Source organism: Oncorhynchus tshawytscha, unplaced genomic scaffold (assembly GCF_018296145.1).
Source record: "Oncorhynchus tshawytscha isolate Ot180627B unplaced genomic scaffold, Otsh_v2.0 Un_scaffold_4_pilon_pilon, whole genome shotgun sequence".
Taxonomy (NCBI): domain Eukaryota; kingdom Metazoa; phylum Chordata; class Actinopteri; order Salmoniformes; family Salmonidae; genus Oncorhynchus; species Oncorhynchus tshawytscha.
The window spans coordinates 1,062,996-1,089,609 of NW_024609834.1; the positions used below are offsets into that span (position 1 = coordinate 1,062,996).

The 26,614-nt window shown below is 45.5% G+C and overlaps 1 protein-coding gene across 1 annotated transcript in view; it reads left to right on the plus strand.

Annotated features, from left to right (window-relative positions):
• LOC112263753 (RNA-binding Raly-like protein) overlaps window positions 1-26,614 on the plus strand; it is a 61,822-nt gene that overhangs the window by 18,139 nt on the left and 17,069 nt on the right. The window contains exon 2 of the mRNA XM_024440312.2: window positions 3,914-3,989. Coding sequence (XP_024296080.1) covers window positions 3,914-3,989 — 76 coding nt within the window. The remainder of the gene's footprint in view (window positions 1-3,913; window positions 3,990-26,614) is intronic.

The window sequence follows — 26,614 nt, forward strand, 5'->3', positions numbered from 1 at the left end:
ACCCCCAAAAATATCAGAACTGGGCTGCCTATGTAAGCACAGCCTTTTTGGTATTTTTGAGATGGCTGAGGAGTGGGTAAGATGGTTTGGTTGTCTGTAGATTGCTCAGGGGCGGGGAATATGGTTTGGTAATCTGTTAATGGTTCAGGAGCTGGGAATATAATAATATATGCCATTTTAGCAGACACTTTTATCCAAAGCGACTTACAGTTACACGTGTATTCACCCAGTTCAGAGCCTGTCTCATTCCCCCAGCTCAGAGCCTGTCTCATTCCCCCAGCTCAGAGCCTGTCTCGTTCCCCCAGCTCAGAGCCTGTCTCATTCCCCCAGTTCAGAGCCTGTCTAATTCCCCCATTTCAGAGCCTGTCTCATTCACCCAGTTCAGAGCCTGTCTCATTCACCCAGCTCAGAGCCTGTCTCATTCCCCCAGTTCAGAGCCTGTCTCATTCCCCCAGCTCAGAGCCTGTCTCATTCACCCAGTTCAGAGCCTGTCTCATCACCCAGCTCAGAGCCTGTCTCATTCCCCCAGTTCAGAGCCTGTCTCATTCCCCCAGCTCAGAGCCTGTCTCATTCACCCAGTTCAGAGCCTGTCTCATTCACCCAGCTCAGAGCCTGTCTCATTCCCCAGTTCAGAGCCTGTCTCATTCACCCAGCTCGGAGCCTGTCTCATTCCCCCAGTTCAGAGCCTGTCTCATTCCCCCAGCCCAGAGCCTGTCTCATTCCCCAAGCTCAGAGCCTGTCTCATTCCCCCAGCTCAGAGCCTGTCTCATTCACCCAGTTCAGAGCCTGTCTCATTCACCCAGCTCAGAGCCTGTCTCATTCCCCAAGCTCAGAGCCTGTCTCATTCCCCCAGCTCAGAGCCTGTCTCATTCCCCCAGCTCAGAGCCTGTCTCATTCCCCCAGTTCAGAGCCTGTCTCATTCACCCAGCTCAGAGCCTGTCTCATTCACCCAGCTCAGAGCCTGTCTCATTCACCCAGCTCAGAGCCTGTCTCATTCCCCAGCTCAGAGCCTGTCTCATTCCCTCAGCTCAGAGCCTGTCTCATTCACCCAGCTCAGAGCCTGTCTCATTCACCCAGTTCAGAGCCTGTCTCATTCACCCAGTTCAGAGCCTGTCTCATTCCCCAAGCTCAGAGCCTGTCTCATTCCCCCAGCTCAGAGCCTGTCTCATTCCCCAAGCTCAGAGCCTGTCTCATTCCCCAGCTCAGAGCCTGTCTCATTCCCCCAGCTCAGAGCCTGTCTCATTCCCCAGCTCAGAGCCTGTCTCATTCACCCAGTTCAGAGCCTGTCTCATTCACCCAGCTCAGAGCCTGTCTCATTCCCCAAGCTCAGAGCCTGTCTCATTCCCCCAGCTCAGAGCCTGTCTCATTCCCCAAGCTCAGAGCCTGTCTCATTCCCCCAGCTCAGAGCCTGTCTCATTCCCCAGCTCAGAGCCTGTCTCAATCACCCAGCTTAGAGCCTGTCTCATTCCCCCAGTTCAGAGCCTGTCTCATTCCCCCAGCTCAGAGCCTGTCTCATTCCCCAAGCTCAGAGCCTGTCTCATTCCCCCAGTTCAGAGCCTGTCTCATTCACCCAGTTCAGAGCCTGTCTCATTCACCCAGCTCAGAGCCTGTCTCATTCCCCCAGCTCAGAGCCTGTCTCATTCACCCAGCTCAGAGCCTGTCTCATTCCCCAAGCTCAGAGCCTGTCTCATTCCCCAAGCTCAGAGCCTGTCTCATTCCCCCAGCTCAGAGCCTGTCTCATTCCCCAAGCTCAGAGCCTGTCTCATTCCCCAAGCTCAGAGCCTGTCTCATTACCCAAGCTCAGAGCCTGTCATACTGCTGGTTATTTGAACTTATACAACCAGGTTCATGAGAGTGATAGGTTTCCTCTAGGCTCCATGTTGGTCTACTGTACTTCAAACCACCCACTCACCACTGGTCAGGTTGCTTACGAGTTGAAAAGTATCTCAAACAGCCAAACAAAAGAACACATCAACAGCAAAGTCAAAATTATTGGTACGCTAATCATGTTCTGTCCCCTGCAGACATTGAAAGCTTTGTAGTTGTATTTTTTAGCGTTGAGAGGCATCCTGCTTTGTGTTCCAATGGAGAAGGCAGTAGGGAAATCGAATTGCCATCCCTCTCTCCTGAGGCTGGTCCCCTGTAGAGCAGGATGCGTGGGCTCTGTCTGTCTGTCTGTAAAGACTTTATCGTGTAATCGATTAGCTCAGTAAACAAAACATGAGGTACACTATTCCCACAGCCTTGTTGTAGTCACTACTGAAGCCTGTGGGGTTAATGTTATAGTGATGCATCTCAATGCTACTAATGGCTTATTCTGACTTCGTTTTGATAGGGTATAGCTGTGGGCTTGGGGGGTGGTTTCAAATGCTCTTCTAAATGTCTCTTCAGAAGACATGAAATAGTTAGAAATGTCGTTCACCAAGGCATATTCCTACCAGCAGTGTGTATACTTTACTTGTTTGTGCATACTGTATCTGTCTGTAGGTGGTTGTTGACCCATGTGTGCCACTGGATGTGGACAGGAGGCAGCGGACGGCGGGGTACGTTGTCAAAATTCTGCAGACTGAGAGCCCATACATTTCCCTGTGACAGACGGAGGGCAATTAGGCAACACAGCTCCGTTTATCAGACATGCTGTCACTGTGGGAGGCGAGGCCGGCCCTGGGCCTGAGCTCCAGAGTACTGCCACTTTGCCAGCCTGACCCACCCTGCCAACCCCACCAGGGAGAGCCTGATCCGGGCCATGAAGGTGGAGGAGACCTAGGTCACACCCAGACCCTGGAGGACAGGCAAATAGGCTTGGTCAGGATATAAAAAAGGGGAGGGCAAACCTACACAAATGCACACACACACACACACACACACACACACACACACACACACACACACACACACACACACACACACACACACACACACCATATGTTTCACTATCCTTGTGGGGACCTAAAATGTATTTTAATTTAAAATCCTAACCCTAAACCTTACCCCAAACCTAACCCTAACTACTAACCATAAACCTAACCCCTAACCATGATTCTAACCCTAATTGTAATCCTAACCCTAAATCTAAAATAGCCTTTGTCCTCATGGGGACCTGGGAATTTTCCTTGTTTTACCATCCTTGTGGGTACTTTTGGGGTTTTCCAGTACCCACAATGATAATAATACAAGCCCACCACACACACAAAGATGCACACTCCCCCATCACATCTCTCTCTCTGCAGCCGGCTCAGTCATGCTTTAGTCCCCTCTCCCATCTGTCCATATTAGAATGGCCTCTCTTCTCTTCCCTCTTCTCTGAACCACCATCCCCTCTCACACGCCATAGAGGGAGAGCTGCTCTGGCATGTGCAATAATCAAGATGGCTCCTGTATAATTGAGCCACGGGGATGGTGTGTTTTTGTGTGATTTGTTTGTATTTGTTTGTTTGTGTGTGTGTGTGTGTGTGTGTGTGTGTGTGTGTGTGTGTGTGTGTGTGTGTGTGTGTGTGTGTGTGTGTGTGTGCGTGCGTGCGTGCGTGCGTGCGTGCGTGCGTGCGTGCGTGCGCAAATATGTGTGCAAGTCGGAATGACCAGTGCCATGTGTCTCAACGCCAGTGAGCTAATGTGCTGTGACAAGAGTCTCTTGATGTACAGACATGTTTGTTTCTGATGCTAAGTTGGTGCCAACAGAGACACAGTTAGTGTCAGTGTGTAGATAGACGGCATCGGTGCCAGTCTGTTTCTGCCAACCACTGTCGTTTTCATGCCACATGAAGACAACAACCAAGTCAATTGCTAGAGTAAAAACAGAAAAGATATGGTTGGTTAAAGCAGAAACAGCCTGGTATTCGTAGTGCTGGTGCGAGTTATGCCATACTGTGCCATGCCTTTTCACACCTGACTATGGTTGTGTTATTCTTTACAGACATTAGCATGAGTGGAGAGCTGAAGTCCAGCCGTTCCAAGACCGGCAGCAAGAGACCCAGCAGCAATCCATATGGGTGAGTCTCATATCAGTTTATACACGTTCACATCACTTTAGACTGCCAACCTGCGTGTCACACACACACCCACTCTTCTCTCTGTTATGTGTGCCCTACAGCAGCACCCCTGTTGCCGTGGTAAATATCCCAGCTGGTGATTGGTTGTGGGTAAAGCATTAAGGTTGCTGCTGGGTGTGTTTGCCCCTGTTGAAAAATGGGGATAAACCAGAGAAACACACACACACACACATATTTGCCAATGCAATATCTGTTACCCTATATAATCATTTATACCACTCGTTTCTGATTGGCTTGAAGGATATTTTAGAGCGTGCATTATTTCCCTATAAGGCACGGTATATTTGCACGGTAGAATTAAATGGCTTTAGTTCATTCTTACATGTTCTATGTTTGAAAGCAAAAGTCGCTTTGAAAACATTATTGGCATTGTTGATTTCGATTTTCCCGATAGCAAGCTAGGACTGATGGTTTAGTTGTAGCAGAATTTGGGGTGAGCTGTTGTAACTTCTCAAGGAACATTTTCTGTTTTGAACTGTGATGTTATGCCTTGCGTAGACTCCTGTTATGTCGACACCCTAACACAAGGCCATTGTGTTCTGGAACTGTTGCTCTTAGAAAATATCTGTTGCGTAAACAGTATGATTGTATTATGACCTCCTATTAAGAGACATGTAGCCATTTATTCTTTGAGTTGTTCCCTGTGGAATCAGAGATGGATCTCCAATGCAGCTGCTTGATTGAAGATTTTTCTATTATACAATTAAATAGTCTCTACCTTAATCTTTGGATCAAATTTTCCACAAAAGTTTAGTTCGATAAACTAGCAAGTCTGTTTGTTTGGTTACCAAGGCAACTACTGTAGCTATCTAGTAAACTTTCTACCTACTGCAGTGGAGATTGAACACATTTCTACCTGCAAATGAACACATTTTTAGCAGCAAATGTGTTAAATTATAGTCATGGTATAAAAGAGATAATCAAAGAGGGGCTATGCGTTCTCTGGAAAAGCATGCAACTCTGTGGAAGGTCAGTTCCACTCCGCTAACATGTTGTGGAGCATACCTTCTATCTGGGCTGTCTTAATCAATCTGTTGATAAAGTGCATGCATGTGATTGGATCTGATTATGGTTAACTGTTAGCCATTGGATAGGCAGCGCTGCAGCTACACTAGAGTTACTGTGCTGAGATAGCTGGAGGAATATACAGGTATGTCATATCAGGACAGCAATAGTATACAGTCATGGTCAAATACTGTATATTGCCACCCTTCACAATAGAGTGAAATGAAGCAGGATGTTCTGTTTTCTCTTTTTAAAACTGTCTGGATACTATGGTGATGCCAGTATTCCCTGTCCATCCCAGGGAGCTCCAGGGATCCCCCCAAGGATGGAAATCACCCTGGTGTATCGTTTGTGGTTATAGCAGGAATGTTCCGCCCACACCCTGCCCTTCAGGTGCCTTTAATCTGCATCACACCTCCCTCTTTCCGCTCTCTACCACACCCTCTCTGTCTGACCAGCCCTGTCCCCTAACCGCTAACACTAGATTCAAGTCCACATCCCAGTTCAACCCAAGCCTCAACCACAACTCTAACCGTAACCGTAGCTTCTTGTCCAACTCCCCGTGCAACCTTAACCCTCAACCAAAACCCTTACCCTAGCTTCATGTCCACATCCTGGATTCAACCCTAACCATAGCCTCAATCACAACCCTAACCCTCAACCCGCTGTCCTCTCATACCAAAGGAGCCCCTTTTCTTCCCATGCCCACCCCCTCCCACACTACCCCAGTCCCCTCCCCCCTGCACATGTCACCCTCACCTCTCTCCAACAGAGTGGTCTCCATTGATATGGACAAGACATGTAACACACCTGGGATAACAGACATAGACATGGCTTTGAACACAGCAAATGCACACTTCAGTGATGAAATGTAGAAGAGAGTAAGATAGCAGAGAGACACCTGACATTCAGGCAGGCAGCATTCCCACCATGACACAGCTCATACATGTAGTCCAGTGTGACACTTCAAATAGAATGGACATCAAACACCTAGCAACACACCTGGTCACACACATCACATCATATTATAGCCTCTATCTTTTTCTCTCTCTCTCCATCTCTCTCTTTTAATTAAATTCAAGGGCTGTATTGGCAAAGCAATGGCTCTCTGTCTCTCTCTCTCTTGCTCTCCCTCGCTCTCTCTCATCTGTCTCACTGAAGACAGTGCTCTTGAATGACCCTGACAGTGGATGGGTTTTGTCATCGTTTGTTTCCTCCAGGACTGCAGGCGGTGGCAGGGGCTATGTGGCTCTGCGTGGCCCAGCTGTGGGATGAGGGATGGGGGCACAGTTTCACACTGTTTGAGGCAGAGATACAGCTGCCATTGCACGTTCGCTCCAGTGCACCGCTACAAAAGCTCACGTTACTGTTTGTCCTGTACACAGAGACTCAGGTGCTATGAAAGGCCAACAGTCTCTCTCTCTCTCACACACACACACACACACACACACACACACACACACACACACACACACACACACACACACACACACACACACACACACACACACACACACACACACACGCACACACACACACACACATTCCCATGGCACACTGAGCTGGAAGTTTGAGGCAGCGCAGGGAGCATGTAAGCAGTAAATTATTGTATGAGCATACAGCTCTTCTCTCTAATTGTGCTTTTATGGAACAGCAGATGATTTAGTTAGTGAATTTATAAAGGTTGAGGAATATGGAGAGTATATTAAGACATAGTTCAGAGCCCTGAATCACTAGGATGAAACAACTGCCCAGGGGAGTGAAGACGAACTACACTCCAAATGTGTCCTTGTTTTTTGCATAGAGCCACAAATGTTGCTTATTACCTCTCCCTACTGGAAATTCACAAAATGAACATTTTCCATTTGCAATTCTAACATGTTCCATGGCATGTAACATGACTTGATAACTTGTTTCCAATACATTTGTAACGTCTTTAGGAACCACAAATGCTCCAAACTATAGCTTCTCATGTGTTTGTGAAAGCAAAGAAATGTAGAATCAATTTGTATTACAATCACATTTGTTATTGTGTAATTATTGTATATGCTATGAGTTTTAACATGGACATTTACAGTAATAATTCCCTGCCTTTTCATCTGAGCCCATAGGGAGTCACTGCAACTCTAAACCCTCAACACTCATCAGCACTCTTCTGTGGCCATGTAAGCATTCATTTGTAAATATGAAGGTCCAGCTTGGACCCTGGAATTACACCGGCCATTACTGTCTGCTCCATTTTCCCTCAGTGGGGAGAATGAGATGAGGCAGGAGAGGAGGGTCTGACTGAATGCAGGGCAGTGTGTGCTAGGCATCTGGTCATATATATTTTCACTCTGCTCTCCCTCTATGCGTTCCATTCCTCTACTGTGGCATCATCTGTGTTCATTACTAGGGGGGCTGGCCTTTGGATGGGGGGGGTAGTAATAGATCAGACCCATCTTTCACAGGCTCGGAAAGGGGAAGGGGTCAGGGGGTGGGCGCAAGGAGGGCATAGGGGCAGCTGCTGGGGCCGATGGCCCACTAAAATACTACACCGCCCTATTAGACTGGCTTGTTAGGGCCAGAGCTCTCTGGGAGGGCAGGGAGGGGGCACGGGGTAGGAAGGTGCCATGGGGGATTAGCGAGTGTGTTATTTGGGGATGAGGGTGGCCAAAAAAGGGAAGTAGAGGGGGCAGAGGAGGGTAGGCATGTGGTGGGTATAATATAATATAATATCTAGTGTGATATTAGGGAGGTGAGGGTGGTCACTCCCGGGATGAGAGAGAATAAAACCTTTAGTGTAATGAGGTGTCACATAGCGCTGGGTCCTGTTACTGTTCAGCCCAGGCCTGGTGTCCAGGTTACAGTCTGATTAATAGAGTGGTGACAGGCTCTTATAGAGGCACCCAGGTGTCGAGGTTCCATTTCCCTGCAGGGACTCTGGCTGCATGGGCAACCCAGCCAAGGGCACACGCACTGGGCTACGGCTCATGACATCAGCCCCATTCCCTGGTGGTTCACAAGCCAGGGGTGTAAGGTTAATCTCTGGGATTTGTTGTCTCACTTCTCTCCCTGTGTTTGTCTAGATTATGTATGGTCCTGACTGCTAACAGGGTTAGGTTAATGGGTAAATGAGGGCTCTCTGAGATCAGACAAGTGAACCATATCAGGTGGCCCAAACATTGTACACTACACTGCTCGGACACTCGTCTTCCTCCTCCTCTGTTCCATAAATGCAGCCTTCCTACTGTAATGTTCCACATCCTTAGACTGAGGGTAAAGGTCAGTGTTGTCTACAGTAACAGTCCCAGTCAGTTTTGTGGGTACCAGAGGTGGTATGGAGATAAGGTCAGATAGAGGGTCTAGTTAGAGATAAGGTCAGGGTCTAGTTAGAGATACGGTCAGGGTCTAGTTAGAGATAAGGTCAGGGTCTAGATAGAGATAAGGTCAGGGTCTAGTTAGAGATAAGGTCAGGGTCTAGTTAGAGATAAGGTCAGGGTCTAGATAGAGATAAGGTCAGGGTCAAGTTAGAGATAAGGTCAGGGTCTAGTTGGAGATAAGGTGAGGGTCTAGTTAGAGATACGGTCAGGGTCTATTTAGAGATACGGTCAGGGTCTAGTTAGAGATAAGGTCAGGGTCTAGATAGAGATAAGGTCAGGATGTAGATAGAGATAAGATGTGGTTCTAGTTAGAGATAAGGTGAGGGTCTAGATAGAGATAAGGTGAGGGTCTAGATAGAGATAAGGCCAGGGTCTAGATAGAGATAAGGTCAGGGTCTAGTTAGAGATAGGGTCAGGGTCTAGATAGAGATAAGGTCAGGATGTAGATATAGGTAAGATGTTAGTCTAGTTAGAGATAAGGTCAGGGTCTAGATAGAGATAAGGTCAGGATCTAGTTAGAGATAAGGTTGGGGTCTAGTTAGAGATAAGGTCATGGTCTAGATAGAGATAAGGTCCGGATGTAGATATAGATACGATGTGGGTCTAGTTAGAGATAAGGTCAGGGTCTAGATAGAGATAAGGTCAGGGTCTAGTTAGAGATAAGGTCAGAGTCTAGTTAGAGATAAGGTCAGGGTCTAGTTAGAGATAAGGTCAGGGTCTAGATAGAGATAAGGTCAGGGTCTAGATAGAGATAAGGTCAGGATGTAGATAGAGATAAGGTCAGGGTAAAGTTAGAGATAAGGTCAGGGTCTAGTTAGAGATAAGGTCAGGGTCTAGTTAGAGATAAGGTCAGGGTCTAGATAGAGATAAGGTCAGGGTCTAGATAGTGATAAGGTCAGGGTCTAGTTAGAGATAAGGTCAGGGTCTAGATAGAGATAAGGTCAGGGTCTAGATAGTGATAAGGTCAGGGTCTATATAGTGATCAGGTCAGGGTCTATATAGTGCTCAGGTCAGGGTCTAGATAGAGATACGGTCAGGGTCTAGTTAGAGATAGAGGAAGAAGGTTTCCATATGGTAATAACACTGGCCACTGGGCCAGAGAGTAGAGGCAGAGAGAGGGAATTAGAGGAACAGATGGGGTGAATGGATGGTGGGGTGGTAGGATGCAGAGATGGATGGGATGTATTGGTGGAAAGGATGGAGGAGTGGATATGGGGTGAAGGGAAGGAGGGATAAAGGGATGGAGATGGGTCTGTCCTGGGCCTGATGACTTAAGATAAGTTCAGAATGTAGTTGGGGTGACAGGCTAGGAGGTTGGCTGACCATGGTCACTTGGCTGGAGAGAATGGAACTGGCCTAAGCTATGTGTGTGTGTTTCTTTGTGCGTGTGTTTGTGAGGCCAGGGGGGTATCCATTCGTATTCTCTGTGGTCTGTGTGTGTGTACATTACCAAGCCAGATGAGTTATCTGTGGTGGCCTGAGGCTTATCACTCCACAGGAGCTGGCCCTGAGCTAATGGAGTCATTCCTACCCCTACTGCTCCTCAGTCTGCCTGACACACACATACACACCCCGGAAGAGGGAGAGGGGGGAGAGGAGAGAGAGAGAGAGAGCGAGAGAGAGAGAGAGAGAGAGATAGAGAGAAAAGAGCAATGTAGGAAATGGGGAGAGTGATAGAGGATGAGAAAAAGATAGATCAGAAGGGAGGGAGAGAGGGATGAGGAGAAAGGGGGGAGTGTGACGGGAGGTAAAGAAAGCAAGTAAGGGAGAGAGAGAGAGAGAGAGAGAGAGAGAGAGAGAGAGAGAGAGGTGTGTGCCGTTTGCCCCCTGGCGTGAACAATCCATCTCAAATTGATCTCCCAGCTCGGCCCAGCAGGGCATTCCGAATCAATCTCAAATTGATCTCTGTGCCAGAGGTCTGGAAAACTGTCAGCGGAGCTTATCAGAAATATAGTGGTGCTGGGAGGATCTGACAGAGAAACTTATCACACTGCACAATGGGAAATGGGCTCTGAAGCCCCAGGGCGGCAAGGGGACCCAACCAGCTCCCTGCTACACACACACACACTACACTGCATGCACACACACACACACACTTAAGTCAACGCGAGCGCACACACACATGATACACGTTGCTAAATGTTTCTCCATACATACAGATGTATATCTTGGCCCCTAATACAAACACAAACACACACACAAACACACAGTACACTACACACTATAACCCAAAAACGCACACACCCAGGCGAAACAGACATAGAATCTCTCTCACGCACACTCCCTTTCCAACTCCACAAACCAACAGGCACATACACAACCCTGTCATCTGTACCCAACCAAAGACTACTTCCTGACAAGTTAGCAGGAGCGCTACATATGGATTTATGATGAGTCAGACAGGTGTGATTTGAGACCTGCGGGCCTTAGTGTTGCTCTGAGAGAGGCCCCGGGTGCTTCTATTGTAGTATAACATGGAATATCAAGGGAAGGCATTGCACATAAAAGCCTGAAGATGAATACGTTCATACATCTCTCATTCATCGTTATGTCAAGGACAAGAAAAGGAGAGAAAAGACAGTCTAAACTTCCTGGGTTATAACAGCTTCGGGAGACTACTTCTGCTCCTGTTTGAACACTGTGGCAACAGCACCAGAGGAGGCTGGAGGAGCTAGAGGAGGAGGAGGAGCTAGAGCTTGTTTTGTCTTTGTTGTCAGATGTGCTTAGGTCACCAGAGTGGAGCTGACATGCTTTTTAAGAGTGCATGATCAGAAACGATAACACACTGAAAATAATGTCCAGTTCAATCCAGTGAGGGAGAGAGTGATGGAGGAATTGAGTAAAAGGGCAATAGAGGGAGGGAGAGAGTGAGACAGAGGGAGTTTGAGTGTGTCAGCGTTTGAGCAGCCTGTCCTGTAAAAGCTCCCAGTCAGCACAGTGGGGTAATGGGGGTGAATGTATGTGTGTGTGTTGTTGTGTGGTGCCAGTGACCCCATCAGAGATGCCAGGACTACAGTACTGACACCAGGGAAAAATCTAACCCTACAGGCAGGCACACACACACTCACACGCACACACACACACACACACACACACACACACACACACTGTCTTCTTTAATTACCAGATGCACACACAATTACCAGACGTGTGTGTGTGTGTGTGTGTGTGTGCATCTGGTAATTAATTCTGCAGGAAAATTAGGTTTGACCCCAGGTGATCTTTGGCCACCACAAAGGACACACACACACACTCTGTCTTCTCAAAGTCCCCCCCCTCCGCTCTCCTGCTTCACACTCCATTTATTCCCACTTACAGACCTGAGGTGCCTACCAATGAACACATAGATGTCCTTCAGACAACACACACACACTATGCACACTATCTGTATACCACTTGTACCCCCCGCAAAACCCCAAACAAACACTCATACACTCATATTTCTTCACAGTACATTTCCATATACAAAGGAAGAGCTGCAGTAGGGGTGGGCCATATCTGTGCCTTTAGTTCTGCTGCATTAGCCCTGAGACACTGTGCAGCTCTCTGTTAATGGCTGTTATTTGTTATCTGGCTCTGATAGCAGCAGGCCTCCTTGCTCCTCTGTATTCACAGCAGCTCTGTCTTTAAACCCACCCACCCCTTCTCTCTGTTGCTTTTTAGTCAGACTTCTCAGTGAAGGTGTGTTAGGACGTTTTGGCATTCAGTGGGTTTCTCTTAGCTCTAGGACTGCTTTTTATCTTAGTTCTAGGACAGACTTGTGGTGTGTGGTGTGTGTGTGTGTGTGTGTTCTGTGCTGTGCTGTGCGAAAGTGTATATGTATAAGACAGACGGACGGACGGACGGACAGACAGACAGACAGATGCAGCTTAAGACCCACCCTATCAACGAATTGGGACGGACGGACAGACAGACAGACAGACAGACAGACAGACAGACAGACAGACAGACAGACAGACAGACAGACAGACAGACAGACAGACAGACAGACAGACAGACAGACAGACAGACAGACAGACAGACAGACAAACAGACAGATGCAGCTTAAGACCCACCCTATCAACGAATTGGCGCGGGCACTAGAACAGTCTGCTGCACCCAGACTCAACCTACTAGAATCTGAAGTCAAATGTCTGCTGTTTGCTGATGATCTGGTGCTTCTGTCTCCAACCAAGGAGGGCCTACAACAGCACCTAGATCTTCTGCACAGATTCTGTCAGACCTGGGCCCTGACAGTAAATCTCAGTCAGACCAAAATAATGGTGTTCCAAAAAAGGTTTAGTTCCCAGGACCACATACAAATTCCATCTAGACACCATTGCCCTAGAACACACAAACATCAGCGCCACAGGTAACTTCCACAAAGCTGTGAACGACCTGAGAGACAAGGCAAAAAGGGCCTCCTATGCCGTCAAAGGAACATAGAATTCGACATAACAATTAGGATCTGGCAAAAAATACTTGAATCAGTTATAGAACCCAGTGCCCTTTATGGTTGTGAGATCTGTGGTCCACTCAACAGAATTCTGCACAAATATCCTCTATGTACAGTGTAAAACACCAAATAATGCATGCAGAGCAGAATTAGGCCGATACCCGCTAATTATCAAAATCCAGAAAAGAGACGTTAAATTCTTGACACATTGGAAAGAATTTGCAAAAAAACAGAGCAAACTAAAATGTTATTTTGCCCTAAACAGAGAGTACACAGCGGCAGAATACCTGACCACTGTGACTGACCCAAAATTAAGGAAACCTTTGACTATGTATAGACTCAGTGAGCATAACCTTGCTACTGAGAAAGGCCGCCAAAGGCAGACTTGGCTCTCAAGAGAAGACAGGTTATGTGCACACTGCCCATAAAATGAGGTGGAATCTGAGCTGCACTTCCTAACCTCCTGTCAAATCTATGACCATATTAGAGACACATATTTCCCTCAGATTACACAGACCCACAAAGACTTTGAAAACAAATCCAGCCTTGATAAAGTCCCATATCTATTAGGTGAAATACAACAGTGTGCCATCACCGCAACAAGATTTGTGACCTGTTGCCACAAGAAAAGAGCAACCAGTGAAGAACAAACGTCATTGTAAATACAGCCTGTATTTCTGTTTATTTATTTTCCTTTTTTTACTTGAACTATTTGCACATCCTTCCAACACTGTATATAGACATAACATGTCATTATTCTTTTGGAACTGTATAATGTTTACTGTGCATTTTTTATTGTTTATTTCACTTTTGTTTATTATGTATTTCACTTGTTTAGGAAATGTAAACATATGTTTCCCAAGCCAATAAAGCCCCTGAAATTAAATTAGAGATAGAGAGAGAGAGAGAGAGAGAGAGAGAGAGAGAGAGTGTCAATAAGTTTTGGGGAGCTCTTGGCCCAGGTGGATGTCTCCTCCTGTGAGGATCTCAGACTGCAGTGTGGGGTCGACTCAGCAAATGTCACACCTGTCAATCACAGCTAAACCCCTGACAGCTCTCCTGAGGTTGCTCTGATTGACAGCTTATTATTTGCCCTAGATGTTTTTTCCCCCCTTTTTCTCCTCTAGTGTTGAGCTGATGCTTTACTGTCCTTCTTAAAGGGTCAGGAACGGAAGGAGCCGGGCTGGTTTCTGTCTTAAATAGGATGTGTCCTGTGTAGAGGGGTTCACAGATGGGCTCTCACCCTCAGCAGTTCACAGTTTTCATTCTGTGTGTGGTTAGTAAGTCAAGTTAGGAAGAGTTTTTCACTTTTCAAGTAGTGCTTTCACATTTTTGACTTGTAGTTCACTGTGACAGATTTGGACATGGTCATAGACTAGGGTTGCTAGATCATTTGAGAACAATTTAGAGTGACATGAAAAAGATAAACTCTCCTTTGTCTGGGTATGCCATATTAAAAGGGCTAGTTGGATTAATTACAGACGCCAGTTTCTGACTACCTTTTAATTTAGCGTTTTTACTTTTACAGTGACATTTTAAGGTATCTCTAACAGAGAACATCCTGATCTCCCTGAACAGTATCCTCTGCTAGAGACAGAGATGTGGTGGGGGGGAAGGACACACACACACACACACACACACACCCTCCACTGCCACCCCCACTGTCACTCGTCACCTTACTACTGTCTAATGCTCCTAATTAACACTAACCATCCTAATGAATGCTGTTCATCTTTGAAATGTCCAATTACTGTTCTGCCCCTTGTTCCTGGGCTCAGACAGACGATAAAGGGACAAAGCTGTGACTGGGACTGGAGAGGAGGCTCACACACACACACACACTCATAATCTTCGCTGAAAATTATGAGGGTCATGTGTCACCATGGTTACAGCGGGGTCATACTATACCTGATTATTAAAAGTCAGTTGAATGTATGATGGTTTTGGACTGAGAATGTGGTGGTTAGGAGAGAGAGGTGGGTTGTGGGGGGGTTCTCGAGAACAAAGACCTTTAGGATGCCATCTGAGGTACATTGTTTAGGACAGACAAGCAGTCAGAGATGTTGTAGACTGTGCTCCTCTTCCAGACATAGGGGGTGTTTTAGTGAGATGAATCTGGGGCTATATCATTGTCAAATACAGTAATCATTCCACTTTCTCTCTCAGTGGAAGAGGGTACCGAAGCTCTGAGTGGCCAAAAAGCTCTCCTTCTTTGAATAAAGACGTCAACAAAGAGACTATAACTGGTCCCTCATTCGCTCTCTAGATTTAACTGTCCCTCTTCTGTGGCAATGAGCAAAAAATATTGGATTCTTTGCCAAAGTTAGATGAAATTTAGCTCAAAGTTAGATGAAATTTAGCTCAAAGTTAGATGAAATTTAGCTCAAAGTTAGCCCGAGGATGTTGTGGGTTCTGTCTGCAGATGTCCAGATGGTCTCTAGCCATGCAGTCTATACTGGCCCATCCCACACCAAACGGCCCTCCGCCTCCAGAAAGATGAATCTAGTCTGTGAAAAACCAAAAGAGGAATGTCTCTGATACAAACACACACACACACACACACACACATACACATACACACATGTCTTAAGATGTACTTCCTTTGTTGCGAGTGTTTAGAGTAAAGCACCCTCTTGTTTGCAGCCTCCTGTCGTCCTCTCCTGTTTCACAAAGAGATTAGTTCAATCTATCATTTAATCTGATTACCTGCAGGTGTTTCCACCAGGAAAAGGCAGGATGGTATGCATATATCCCCCCCTCTCTCTCTCTTTCTCTTCTCTCTCTCTCCCCCCCCCTCTCTCTCTCTCTCTCTCTCTCTCTCTGCCAGGAGCCTAAGTGAGTAATTATAATAATAGCGTTTGGTTGGTAATCACAGTAAACACCTGTAACCTGGGCTGATTTGAAAGGCAGATTAATGCTAATCTGTTGTTTAAACATGCCAGAGCTGTTGTTGCCCAGCATTCGTTCTCTCTCTCTAAAATATACTGTCATACACTGGACCACACTACTGCTTTGATACACACTATGGAGGGAGTCATTTGGACCTCTTGTTACCTCTTCTTCTCTCCTTTTTGATTTAATTGTTTCTCTCTTTTCTTCTCTTATGTCCTCCTCTCTTCCTCATCTCCTGTTTTCTTTTTCTATTCCCCGTTCTCTTAATATTTTACCTCTGTAAAAAGCATTTGTTACATTGATATCTCACAAATCATATTTTATTCTAATACAATTGCTCAGAGGAAGAGATTTTGTCAAACAAGTAATATGTTTTTTTCCTCAAAAAGATATGGGTCAAAATTATTGCCACCCCTCTTCCAATACCTTTCAATACCTCACCTTGCGGGGATAACGATACTGTTGTATGAGATTGGAGAACACATTGGGAGGGATCTTAGGCCATTCCTCCATACAGAATCTTTACACATCCTTCATATCCTTTGCTCTTATGGACTGCCAGTTCAAACCACAGGTTTTCAATGGGGTTCATGTCCGGAGACTGAGATGGCCATTGTAAAATGTTGATTTTACTTGGTAAAGTTCATGATATACCGTTGACCTTAACAGGGGCCCCAGGACCAGTGGAAGCAAAATAGTCCCATAACATCAAATATGAACCACCATATTTTACAGTAGGTACTGGTGTACATGGCCAAAGTGATTTATTTTTATGTCGTCTGACCATAGCACCGGTTCCAAGTGCCAATCCCGTTTAGCAAACTCTAGGCATTTACATTTGTTTGATTACATGAAAATAGAGCCCTTTGGCCACGCACACCAGTGGTGGGTTTTACGTGGAAATAAGGATACATAAGCAGTAATAGTCCTGCTCCCTCACAACACAGTAGAGCACAGCAGTGAACGGGGAGTGACTGGTGAGATAGTAGCAGGTGAATGTCAGAGGAGCAGGGGGCAGGGGCTACCACTATTAACCATCAATACTCAGACAGAGAGAGTGGACAACCTGACTCTCTGCACAAACACACACCCACACCACACTGGATGGTCAATCTCAGTTGGTTTGTCAGCTCATTCTCAGGAAACAGCAATAACCCCCCAGGGGGAGGTGTGTGTGCATGTGTGCGCGTGTGCGCGTGTGCGTAGGTGTGTCATGTGTCCGTGCTTGCTTACCTGTATTCTATGTTTAAGACCAAAACCCTACAGACAATCTCTTATCCTAAACTCTTTCCTTTGTTCCTATGTGTTCTGTCTGTCTTTCTGTCCCAGTCTCCTGTGTTCCAGTGCACAGCTGTCGGCCCTATCTGTGCTGCTCCAGGCCCAGCGTTTACTCTAGCTCCAATGCCTTATCAATGCAGCACACTCCCATTCCACTCTATCAACCTCTTTAACTTCTCTTTTAGTTGTGCTCTTCTAGTCAAACTGTGAAGGGGCATCAGTCAGGCCTACTCAGTACAGAGCAGTAGACACAGGGTGCCTTGAGGTTTCATTTCATTCACTCAGTCTGGCTCTGAGTAGCTAATGATGAATACTGCATTTATCCTGAATTAATACATCACTTGCCTCTTGTGGTGCACTCCCTTACTCTCTCAGGGATAAATCGTCTCTTCAGATCCATATCCGTGTCTCAGTCTTTTGCATCAATCATGCACTGATGTAACAGGGAGATTTGCACCATGTACTAGAAGATGCTGCTGTGATCGTCCAGAGCCGATGTTCAGCAGCCAGACCACCCTGTATCCCTCTGCTGCTGACCAGTGGGTCGGTCAGTAATGGATGTTGAGCACTAGATTACACGGCTCCCAAGTGGCGCAGCGGTCTAAGGCACCGCATCTCAGTGCTAGAGGCATCATCACAGACCCTGGTTCGATTCCAGGCTGTATCACAACCGGCCATGATTGGGAGTCCCATAGGGCGGCGCACAATTGGCCCAGCGTCTTCCGGGTTAGGGTTTGGCTGGGGTAGGCCGTCATTGTAAATAAGTATTTGTTCTTAACTGACTTGTCTAGTTAAACAAGGTTAAATAAATAAAAACATTGTGGCGTGTTCCATTGCTGATAGCTGTTTGTTCAAGTAGTGCCTCTCTCACTGGGAGTGGCTCAGACAGAGAGATTGAAAGATTTAAGGTTATGTCTCTCTCAGGACCCAATGTCTAGAATTGTAGACGTGCTGTGTCTCTGACTGTTCTCCTCAATATGGTGGGAAAATGTGTGTCTGGAGGAGGGAGGGATGAGAGAGAGTAAAGGAGAGAAGATGAGAGTGGGAGAGAGAGAGTGATTGAATGAGGGAGAGAGTAGATTAGCCTTGTCCGGAGGGTCTCCCCAGAGTGTGTCTGAAATCCCTTGCCTCACTGCTCTTTCCCTCCTCCTCCACCTATGTCTGGGTCATACTGACCTGTAGCTACCAGTATTTCATTTTCAGTATTTAGTTTTTTCTTCCTTCTTTCTTTCGTGTTTAGTTCACATAATGTACCAGCCTTTCTGCAGCAGCATGTTTAGTTCACATAATGTACCAGCCTTTCTCCAGCAGCATGTTTAGTTTACATAATGTACCAGCCTTTCTCCAGCAGCATGTTTAGTTTACATAATGTACCAGCCTTTCTCCAGCAGCATGTTTACTTCACATAATGTACCAGCCTTTCTCCAGCTGCATGTTTAGTTCACATCATGTACCAGCCTTTCTCCAGCAGCATGTTTACTTCACATAATGTACCAGCCTTTCTCCAGCAGCATGTTTACCTCACATAATGTACCAGCCTTTCTCCAGCAGCATGTTTACTTCACATAATGTACCAGCCTTTCTCCAGCAGCATGTTTACTTCACATAATGTACCAGCCTTTCTCCAGCAGCATGTTTACTTCACATAATGTACCAGCCTTTCTCCAGCAGCATGTTTAGTTCACATAATGTACCAGCCTTTCTCCAGCAGCATGTTTACTTCACATAATGTACCAGCCTTTCTCCAGCAGCATGTTTAGTTCACATAATGTACCAGCCTTTCTCCAGCAGCATGTTTAGTTCACATAATGTACCAGCCTTTCTCCAGCAGCATGTTTAGTTCACATAATGTACCAGCCTTTCTCCAGCAGCATGTTTACTTCACATAATGTACCAGCCTTTCTCCAGCAGCATGTTTACTTCACATAATGTACCAGCCTTTCTCCAGCAGCATGTTTAGTTCCATCTCCTTTTACCCATTTCATTCTTCATTCTATTTCATCCTTCATTCTATTTCATCCTTCATTGAAATAAATATCTAATTATTTTCTAAAGAGGGGACATTTATGTTCGCTTTGAGCAGGGACATCTCTTGGGTTGTGTCCACAATCCGTACTTGCATTCTCAATAGTAGGGTGATTCGGTGTTTGAAAATATTATGTTTTATTCTATGTCACATTTCGATTGAATATGCTTTAAATACAAGGATACCATACTCCTTTCAGGTTTGTATCTAGAATGAATTGCCTGCATGTTATTTGGGAATAGAATCGTCTTTTCAGACCCACGTGTGTTTGACAACAGCTGATGATCAGGTAAGGGGAGTGGCTGTACCAAAATGAACATATGGCGATAAAACAATGTAATTGTACATTAGAATACACATTCTCGGTATAGATGAAGCTAGTAAGTTGATATTTGTTGCTTACTACATATATTTTTACTAAAAAGTACATTCTAAACACTATTTAGTACGATTAGTACAGTTTTAGTAAGTACAGTAGTAGGCAAGACAGATTTTGGACACGGACTGAAGTCACTCTGTAACTCAGACACAGTCAGACAGAAGCATTGAGGTTAGTGTAGTATTTAAGGAGGGATTCTTTATCCCTTAGCATGCACAGTGCCCACTGATGTTCAACTTTCTGTCTATGTTAGAGAAAGACACTGTGAGAGAGACTCCGTGAGAGAGACTCAGTGAAAGAGACTGTGAGAGAGACTCTGTGAGAGAGACTCTGTGAGAGAGACTCAGTGAGACTCAGTGAGAAAGACTCAGGGAGAGAGACTCTGTGAGAGAGACAGTGCATATTACTATGATGACTGTATGAGATACAGAGCCTCTCTGGGAGGTTTTTCTCTCTTACCATTATCAGTCCATTTCCCTTGTGGTTTGATGTATGGTGTTGGACGAGATGATGGAGATGGATAGAGGCTGAGGATATGACTGATAGAGAGAGAGCCAGGGGCAGATATACCATCTGAAAGAAGGCAGGAGAAATTGTAAGCTGCACTGGCAGCGCATGGATTCCTTTTGGCTTTTTCTCTGAAATGGCAAAATAAGAGAGATATAGAGATAGAACGATTCAAACAGAGATTGGAGGAAAGCCGAGAGAAAGGGGCATATGAGGTGGGGTGGGGGAGGGTGGGGTGGGGTGGGGGGTGGGGTGGGGGAGAAAGTGGTAGAGTTTAGAGAAAAACATTGAGTTGTTAAGAGGGAGAAAAATGGAGGGCATGACAAAAAGGAGAGAATTACACAGAAAGCCCAGACTGAAAACACCTTGCCTTGTATAGCTCTGTAGCTGCATGCTTAGTTTAGTTGCAGCATGGTACTGATAATAATAGTGCTGGGCAGGGTGCACAGCCAGCACCACACAGAGCACTACCAGCTTGGGCCGGTCTCTTTCCCAGGGCTCACAGTGGGGGATCAGGGGCTTACGAGGGACCATTCTTGGGCACATGGTGCAAAGTTGGAAAGGCCACAGCAGCAAAACAACAACTTAGTCCTCTGGCTGTGGCTGATGATGCGGAAATGCCCTCCCCTCCACGTTTGCTGTATCTCTGCAGCTGTCTATCTCTGTGTGTGTTTGCCTGGAGTCTCTGGCTAGAATCAACAGATTATCAGATGAGTCAGTGTGAAATAGTTTGACTCTATTAAATGTTCTGCTAATCCAACTAGAGTCCATTAGGCCTGTCCCACAGAAAGATATGCTGCAGGGACCATACTTGGGGAGAGGACAGGAGCAGAGGAGAGGGGGACGGAATGAAAGGTGGATAGGAGAGGGAAAAGTAGGGAGAGAATAGGAAAGGGGAGGATTGAGAGGAGATCATAGAGAAGGGATAAGAGAGGGGAGATTCGTGGATGGGGGGCGGTGTTGGAGAGAGACGGGTAGGGAGAAACAAACAGAGTGGAGAGCTCTTATCTTTGAGCCCAACTCCGTATAGCTCTCACTGTGCTAAATTTGGCTTTTATCATACACAGAAAATGTGTGGGTGTTAAAAAATCTTGGTTTTAAAAAAAGTGGTCAAAAGTGTTGTGAGTGTTATATATGAGGGTGTTGATTCTAGTGAGGTTAACACCAGTGGGATTGAAATTGACACCACCTGCAGTGAATAAATTAAGTGTTATTTGAATCACAGTGGAATCAACACCACGTTACTTGAATGTGTTTACTTAATTTCCATTAACTCTCTGAGTGAAAAAGACATTGGAAGGGCCTCATTATCTTAATTCCCAGCATGCTTTGTTGCAGATAGATTTTTTTGAATATTTTGTCTTAACATCAATGTTTCTGCATGCACATTGATTGATTAGTTGATCTTATACTACACAAACATAAATAATATACATTTTTATAAACTTTTCCAATCTGTAAGCGGTTGGATTTATTTAACCTGTTATTGAGATGGTTCTTCCAGTTTCGATAGTTTAGGTAGTTGTCATGATGTTGGCCTGGGGGTTGGTTTATGACAGTCATAAAAACCTCTTCCCCCTTTTTCCTCTCTCTACCCTACTAAGGTTACATTTGCAAAACCCTTGGTTAACATAGAGATTCTGGGAACATCAGAATGTGGGGTGAAATGAACTATATTCTGGTAATCTGAACAATTGAACATATGCAGTGGTACTTAATGAATATGATGTCAGTTCGGTTGTCATCTGAGACATTCTCATCAATGATAAGATGACATAAACACAGGGGAAAGTCTATACATCAGAGTTATCAGATTCACATTGTTGTTCAATTTAAATGTTTGAATTTGAAATGATTTGTGATGGGATGAAATGTGATTTTAGCTTCTAAAATGTGAGATTTGGATTTTCATAAAATAGGGCTGCTCAATCAGTGGCCCGCCCCTGTGAAGGGACAAAGGCTATAAAACTTTTCAAACACAGCCTCCACTTCCTTCCTATATAAGCTCTTGACTACAACATAACTATCTGTTCCCATGAGGTAGGATGACGATCCTGTCAGAATGGTTCAGATAAAACTACAAGAACAAAGCCAACATCAGCATGAGCTTTGGTTGCGAATGGTATGAACTTTGAACTCTTATTCACGACAGTAGTGATACCTCCTAGCCGTTGAGTTAGCGATCGCAGCTGTAAACACAGGTTAGGAAGCAACAGGCAGAGTATCCCATCTACCACATAACGACGTTACTACAACTTATCCAAGTAAACACCAGAGACATTCTTCAAAGGACAGAGGACTCGGTTTGGCAACACGGTCTCCCATCTACCACCAACCTACTGAAGCGCAGCTCAGAGTAAATATTTATTGCGTTTTCCTTTTCCAAATGGGCGGTAATGTAGAATGCATAAGATACTGTATTTACGATAGCACAGCTTCGCCTCTGTTCCAGTGTCCTGCTCTTTCACTCAAACACCGCCCCTTTCCCTTTGTGTAACAAGCTGTCATATCTGTTCCGCCCGCTAGGGACGTTTCCTATGACGTAAAGAATTATCGCGGTATAATTAATTCTTTGTGTTTGTTATTCTGTGTGATTAGTTAGGTATTTAGTAAATAAATAATTGAACCCAATTTTGTATTGCTGATTCAACTTGTTAGCCAGGATTCTTGCAGATAACCAAGAATTTACAACTTTCAGAATATGAGACTGAAGTAAGATGACGAAAAATGTTGACTGCTATTGATGTAAAATATTGCTAAATCTTTAAGAGTTTATTTGGAAGATAACAGCTCTATAAATATTCTTTCGTGGTGCCCGACTCTCTAGTTAATTACATTTACCTGATTAGCTCAATCAGGTGATATTAATTACGGAGAAAGTATTTTATAGAATAGCATGTCATAGCAATTAATCCGGCAGAGCCAAAGACACGACATAGTCTAATTTCAAATCAAATCAAATTGTATTTGTCACATACACATGGTTAGCAGATGTTAGTGCGAGTGTAGCGAAATGCTTGTGCTTCTAGTTCCGACAATGCAGTAATAACCAACAAGTAATCTAGCTAATAATTCCAAAACTACTACCTTATAGACACAAGTGTAAGGGGATAAAGAATATGTACATAAAGATATATGAATGAGTGATGGTACAGAGCGGCATAGGCAAGATACAGTAGATGGTATTGAGTACAGTATATACATATGAGATGAGTATGTAAACAAAGTGGCATAGCTAAAGTGGCTAGTGATACATGTATTACATAAGGATGCAGTAGATGATATAGAGTACAGTATATACGTATACATATGAGATGAATAATGTAGGGTATGTAAACATTATATTAGGTAGCATTGTTTAAAGTGGCTAGTGATATATTTTACATCATTTCCCATCAATTCCCATTATTAAAGTGGCTGGAGTTGAGTCAGTGTGTTGGCAGCAGCCACTCAATGTTAGTGGTGGCTGTTTAACAGTCTGATGGCCTTGAGATAGAAGCTGTTTTTCAGTCTCTCGGTCCCAGCTTTGATGCACCTGTACTGACCTCGCCTTCTGGATGATAGCGGGGTGAACAGGCAGTGGCTCGGGTGGTTGTTGTCCTTGATGATCTTTATGGCCTTCCTGTGACATCGGGTGGTGTAGGTGTCCTGGAGGGCAGGCAGTTTGCCCCCGGTGATGCGTTGTGCAGACCTCACTACCCTCTGGAGAGCCTTACGGTTGTGGGCGGAGCAGTTGCCGTACCAGGCGGTGATACAGCCCGACAGGATGCTCTCGATTGTGCATCTGTAGAAGTTTGTGAGTGTTTTTGGTGACAAGCCGAATTTCTTCAGCCTCCTGAGGTTGAAGAGGCGCTGCTGCGCCTTCTTCACAATGCTGTCTGTGTGGGTGGACCAATTCAGTTTGTCTGTGATGTGTACGCCGAGGAACTTAAAACTTACTACCCTCTCCACTACTGTTCCATCAATGTGGATAGGGGGGTGTTCCCTCTGCTGTTTCCTGAAGTCCACAATCATCTCCTTAGTTTTGTTGACGTTGAGTGTGAGGTTATTTTCCTGACACCACACTCCGAGGGCCCTCACCTCCTCCCTGTAGGCCGTCTCGTCGTTGTTGGTAATCAAGCCTACCACTGTTGTGTCGTCCGCAAACTTGATGATTGAGTTGGAGGCGTGCGTGGCCACGCAGTCGTGGGTGAACAGGGAGTACAGGAGAGGGCTCAGAACGCACCCTTTTGGGGCCCCAGTGTTGAAGATCAGCGGGGTAGAGATGTTGTTGCCTACCCTCCAGCATTCTCACATAGGTATTCCTCTTGTCCAGATGGGTTAGGGCAGTGTGCAGTGTAAGAATCTTCCTTGGCAGTCTTTCTAATGGCAGATTGTGGGTGATTAAAAGTTCCAATTGTTGGATATCTGAACTGGATGGATTTCAATAGGAATTACAGTGCCTTCAGAAAGTGTTCATACCCCTTGACTTATTCCACATTTTGTTGCGTTACAGCCTTTTTTGAATCATCCAGCTACACACAATACCCCATAATGACAAAGTGAAAGAATGTTTTTCCAAAATTAAATACAGAAATATCTAATTTACATAAGTATTCACACCCCTGAGTCAATACTTTGTAGAAGCACTTTCTGAAGGCACTGTGAACCAGCAGTTTCAGACCACTGTGTTAGGGTAAAACTAGGCTGTCAAAGTATGATATTGTCAAAAAAAGTAATGTATTCTCATGAATAATAACATTTTTATGATAAAATATTAACTTAGGCACTCACCTGGTGAAGGCTACAGGACTGAAAGCCATCAAATACTAAAATTATGTCTCTGTCACTAGCAAACACTGTCATGGGTGGTACTGGTCCCTAGAAAATTAACTTAATAGGCAGCCTGGGAAATTATTATACAAATAAGGCATAACCACAGGTGTTAGAATCAGCTCTTATAAAGTGTTAATTTCAGTTGGAATTTGCAACACCCGTGGTGTTAGGGATCGAACACCCTCGTGGTGTTAGTTTATCAACACTCTGAAAAGTGTTACTTTAAAACTATTTTGGTGGGTTACATATACACACTAAGAAAGTGTTAAATGGAACACTGTGGGTGTTTAAAATTCTGATCTCAAATATTCTGTGTAGGAGCCTATAGAATGCACCCACTTGGACTGTGTTCAGTACTAAACTGTATACAGTGCAAAAATGTCAGTGTACTGTGCTTCACTGTGTGTACTGTGCTTCACTGTGTTTGACACTGCATGATACTCTGCCCCCTGCTGTGCACAGTCTAATCTCAGAGTGTACAGTACAGATAGTTGTGCCCCAGCCAGAGCGCAGAGGAGCCCTACTAAATCCCTCGTTTATCAGCGCAGGAGCGGTCAGCACTTTTCTTTAATAGCCCTCTAAACACAGCCCCAGTGGAGAGAGAGAGAGACATGGGGGAGGGGGGGGGTGTGTAAGAGAACACTCTCCCTGGTCTCTGAGGTAGTACTCAGGTAAACAGTCACACCGAAACAGTCAACAAGGGCATCACCCACCTCTCCCTTCTTCATATCCCTCTCTCCACCCCCCCCCCACCCGCCTTCTGGATTGGCACTGAGATGCCTTGACCACCCTTCTACTCTGAGATGCCTTGACCACCGTTCTACTCTTGAGAATCATGTGAATGTAGGAGTTTTCCCCCCCTTAAACAGCCAGCTGTAGTGTTTCCCCCAACTCTATAACCTAGCCTGCCCGTACAGCACTGGACAAGCCACGGCAGTGAGATTGATGTCTCTTACCTCCACTACATCCACGTTAGTAGCAAGAAGCGGAAATGTCCTGCACGGCCAGCAGGAAAGGCTCAGTACATCAAAGAGAAGTGTGAAGCTGGCAGAGAGCAGTGAGGAGCTACAAGCTCAGTAAAACACACCTGAGTTAAGGTTTCAGAGTGTTCCATTCCTCTATCACACTCTCCTTTCTGTGTCAGACTAGAGACTTGGACTGGGCTCTCTGGATGTTCTCTTGTAAGAGTTGAGTGTGAGCATGATTGTACGACTCTCTGACCGTGGGCAGTCATAACTCAGGGCTGATGCTCCTCCCCTGTGTTTAAGAGGCTAGTTTCATTCCCCTGCATTAGACTGATATGATTTACACCAGCACAGCACGGCTCAGGTCGGAGTGGGAACTTTATCAGAACATAAATCACCTGATACCTGCCTACTAGGGCCTCCGGGAGGAGAGGGATGAAGACAGCACTTCACAACTAATACACCAGGGAGGGAGGGGAGAGTGGGAATGAGAAAAGGGGAAGGAAGTGGAAGGAGAGAAGGAGGGAGGGAGGGAGGGAGAAGTGGAAGGAGGAGGTGGAAGGAGGGGGAGGGAGGAGGAGGTTGAAGGAGAGAGGGAGGAAGAGGTGGAAGGTGGGGGAAATGGAAGGAGGGAGGGAGGAGGAGGTTGAAAGAGAGAGGGAGGATGTGGTGGAAGGTGATGGGGGGGGTGGAAGAAGAGAGGGAGGGAGCAAACAGTGGAAGTTCTAAGAAATTAGTCCCTTTTGGGTAGTGTCACTTGGTGGGGGTAAATTTGTGTCACAATACAAATTAAATTGTTAAAACATTTCTAGCCTGTCTATGGGTAACAGGGTTGACGTGTTATGCTCGACCCACTCAGTTTTCCACCACATAACACCAGCAAATGGCCCAAAAGAGTCGA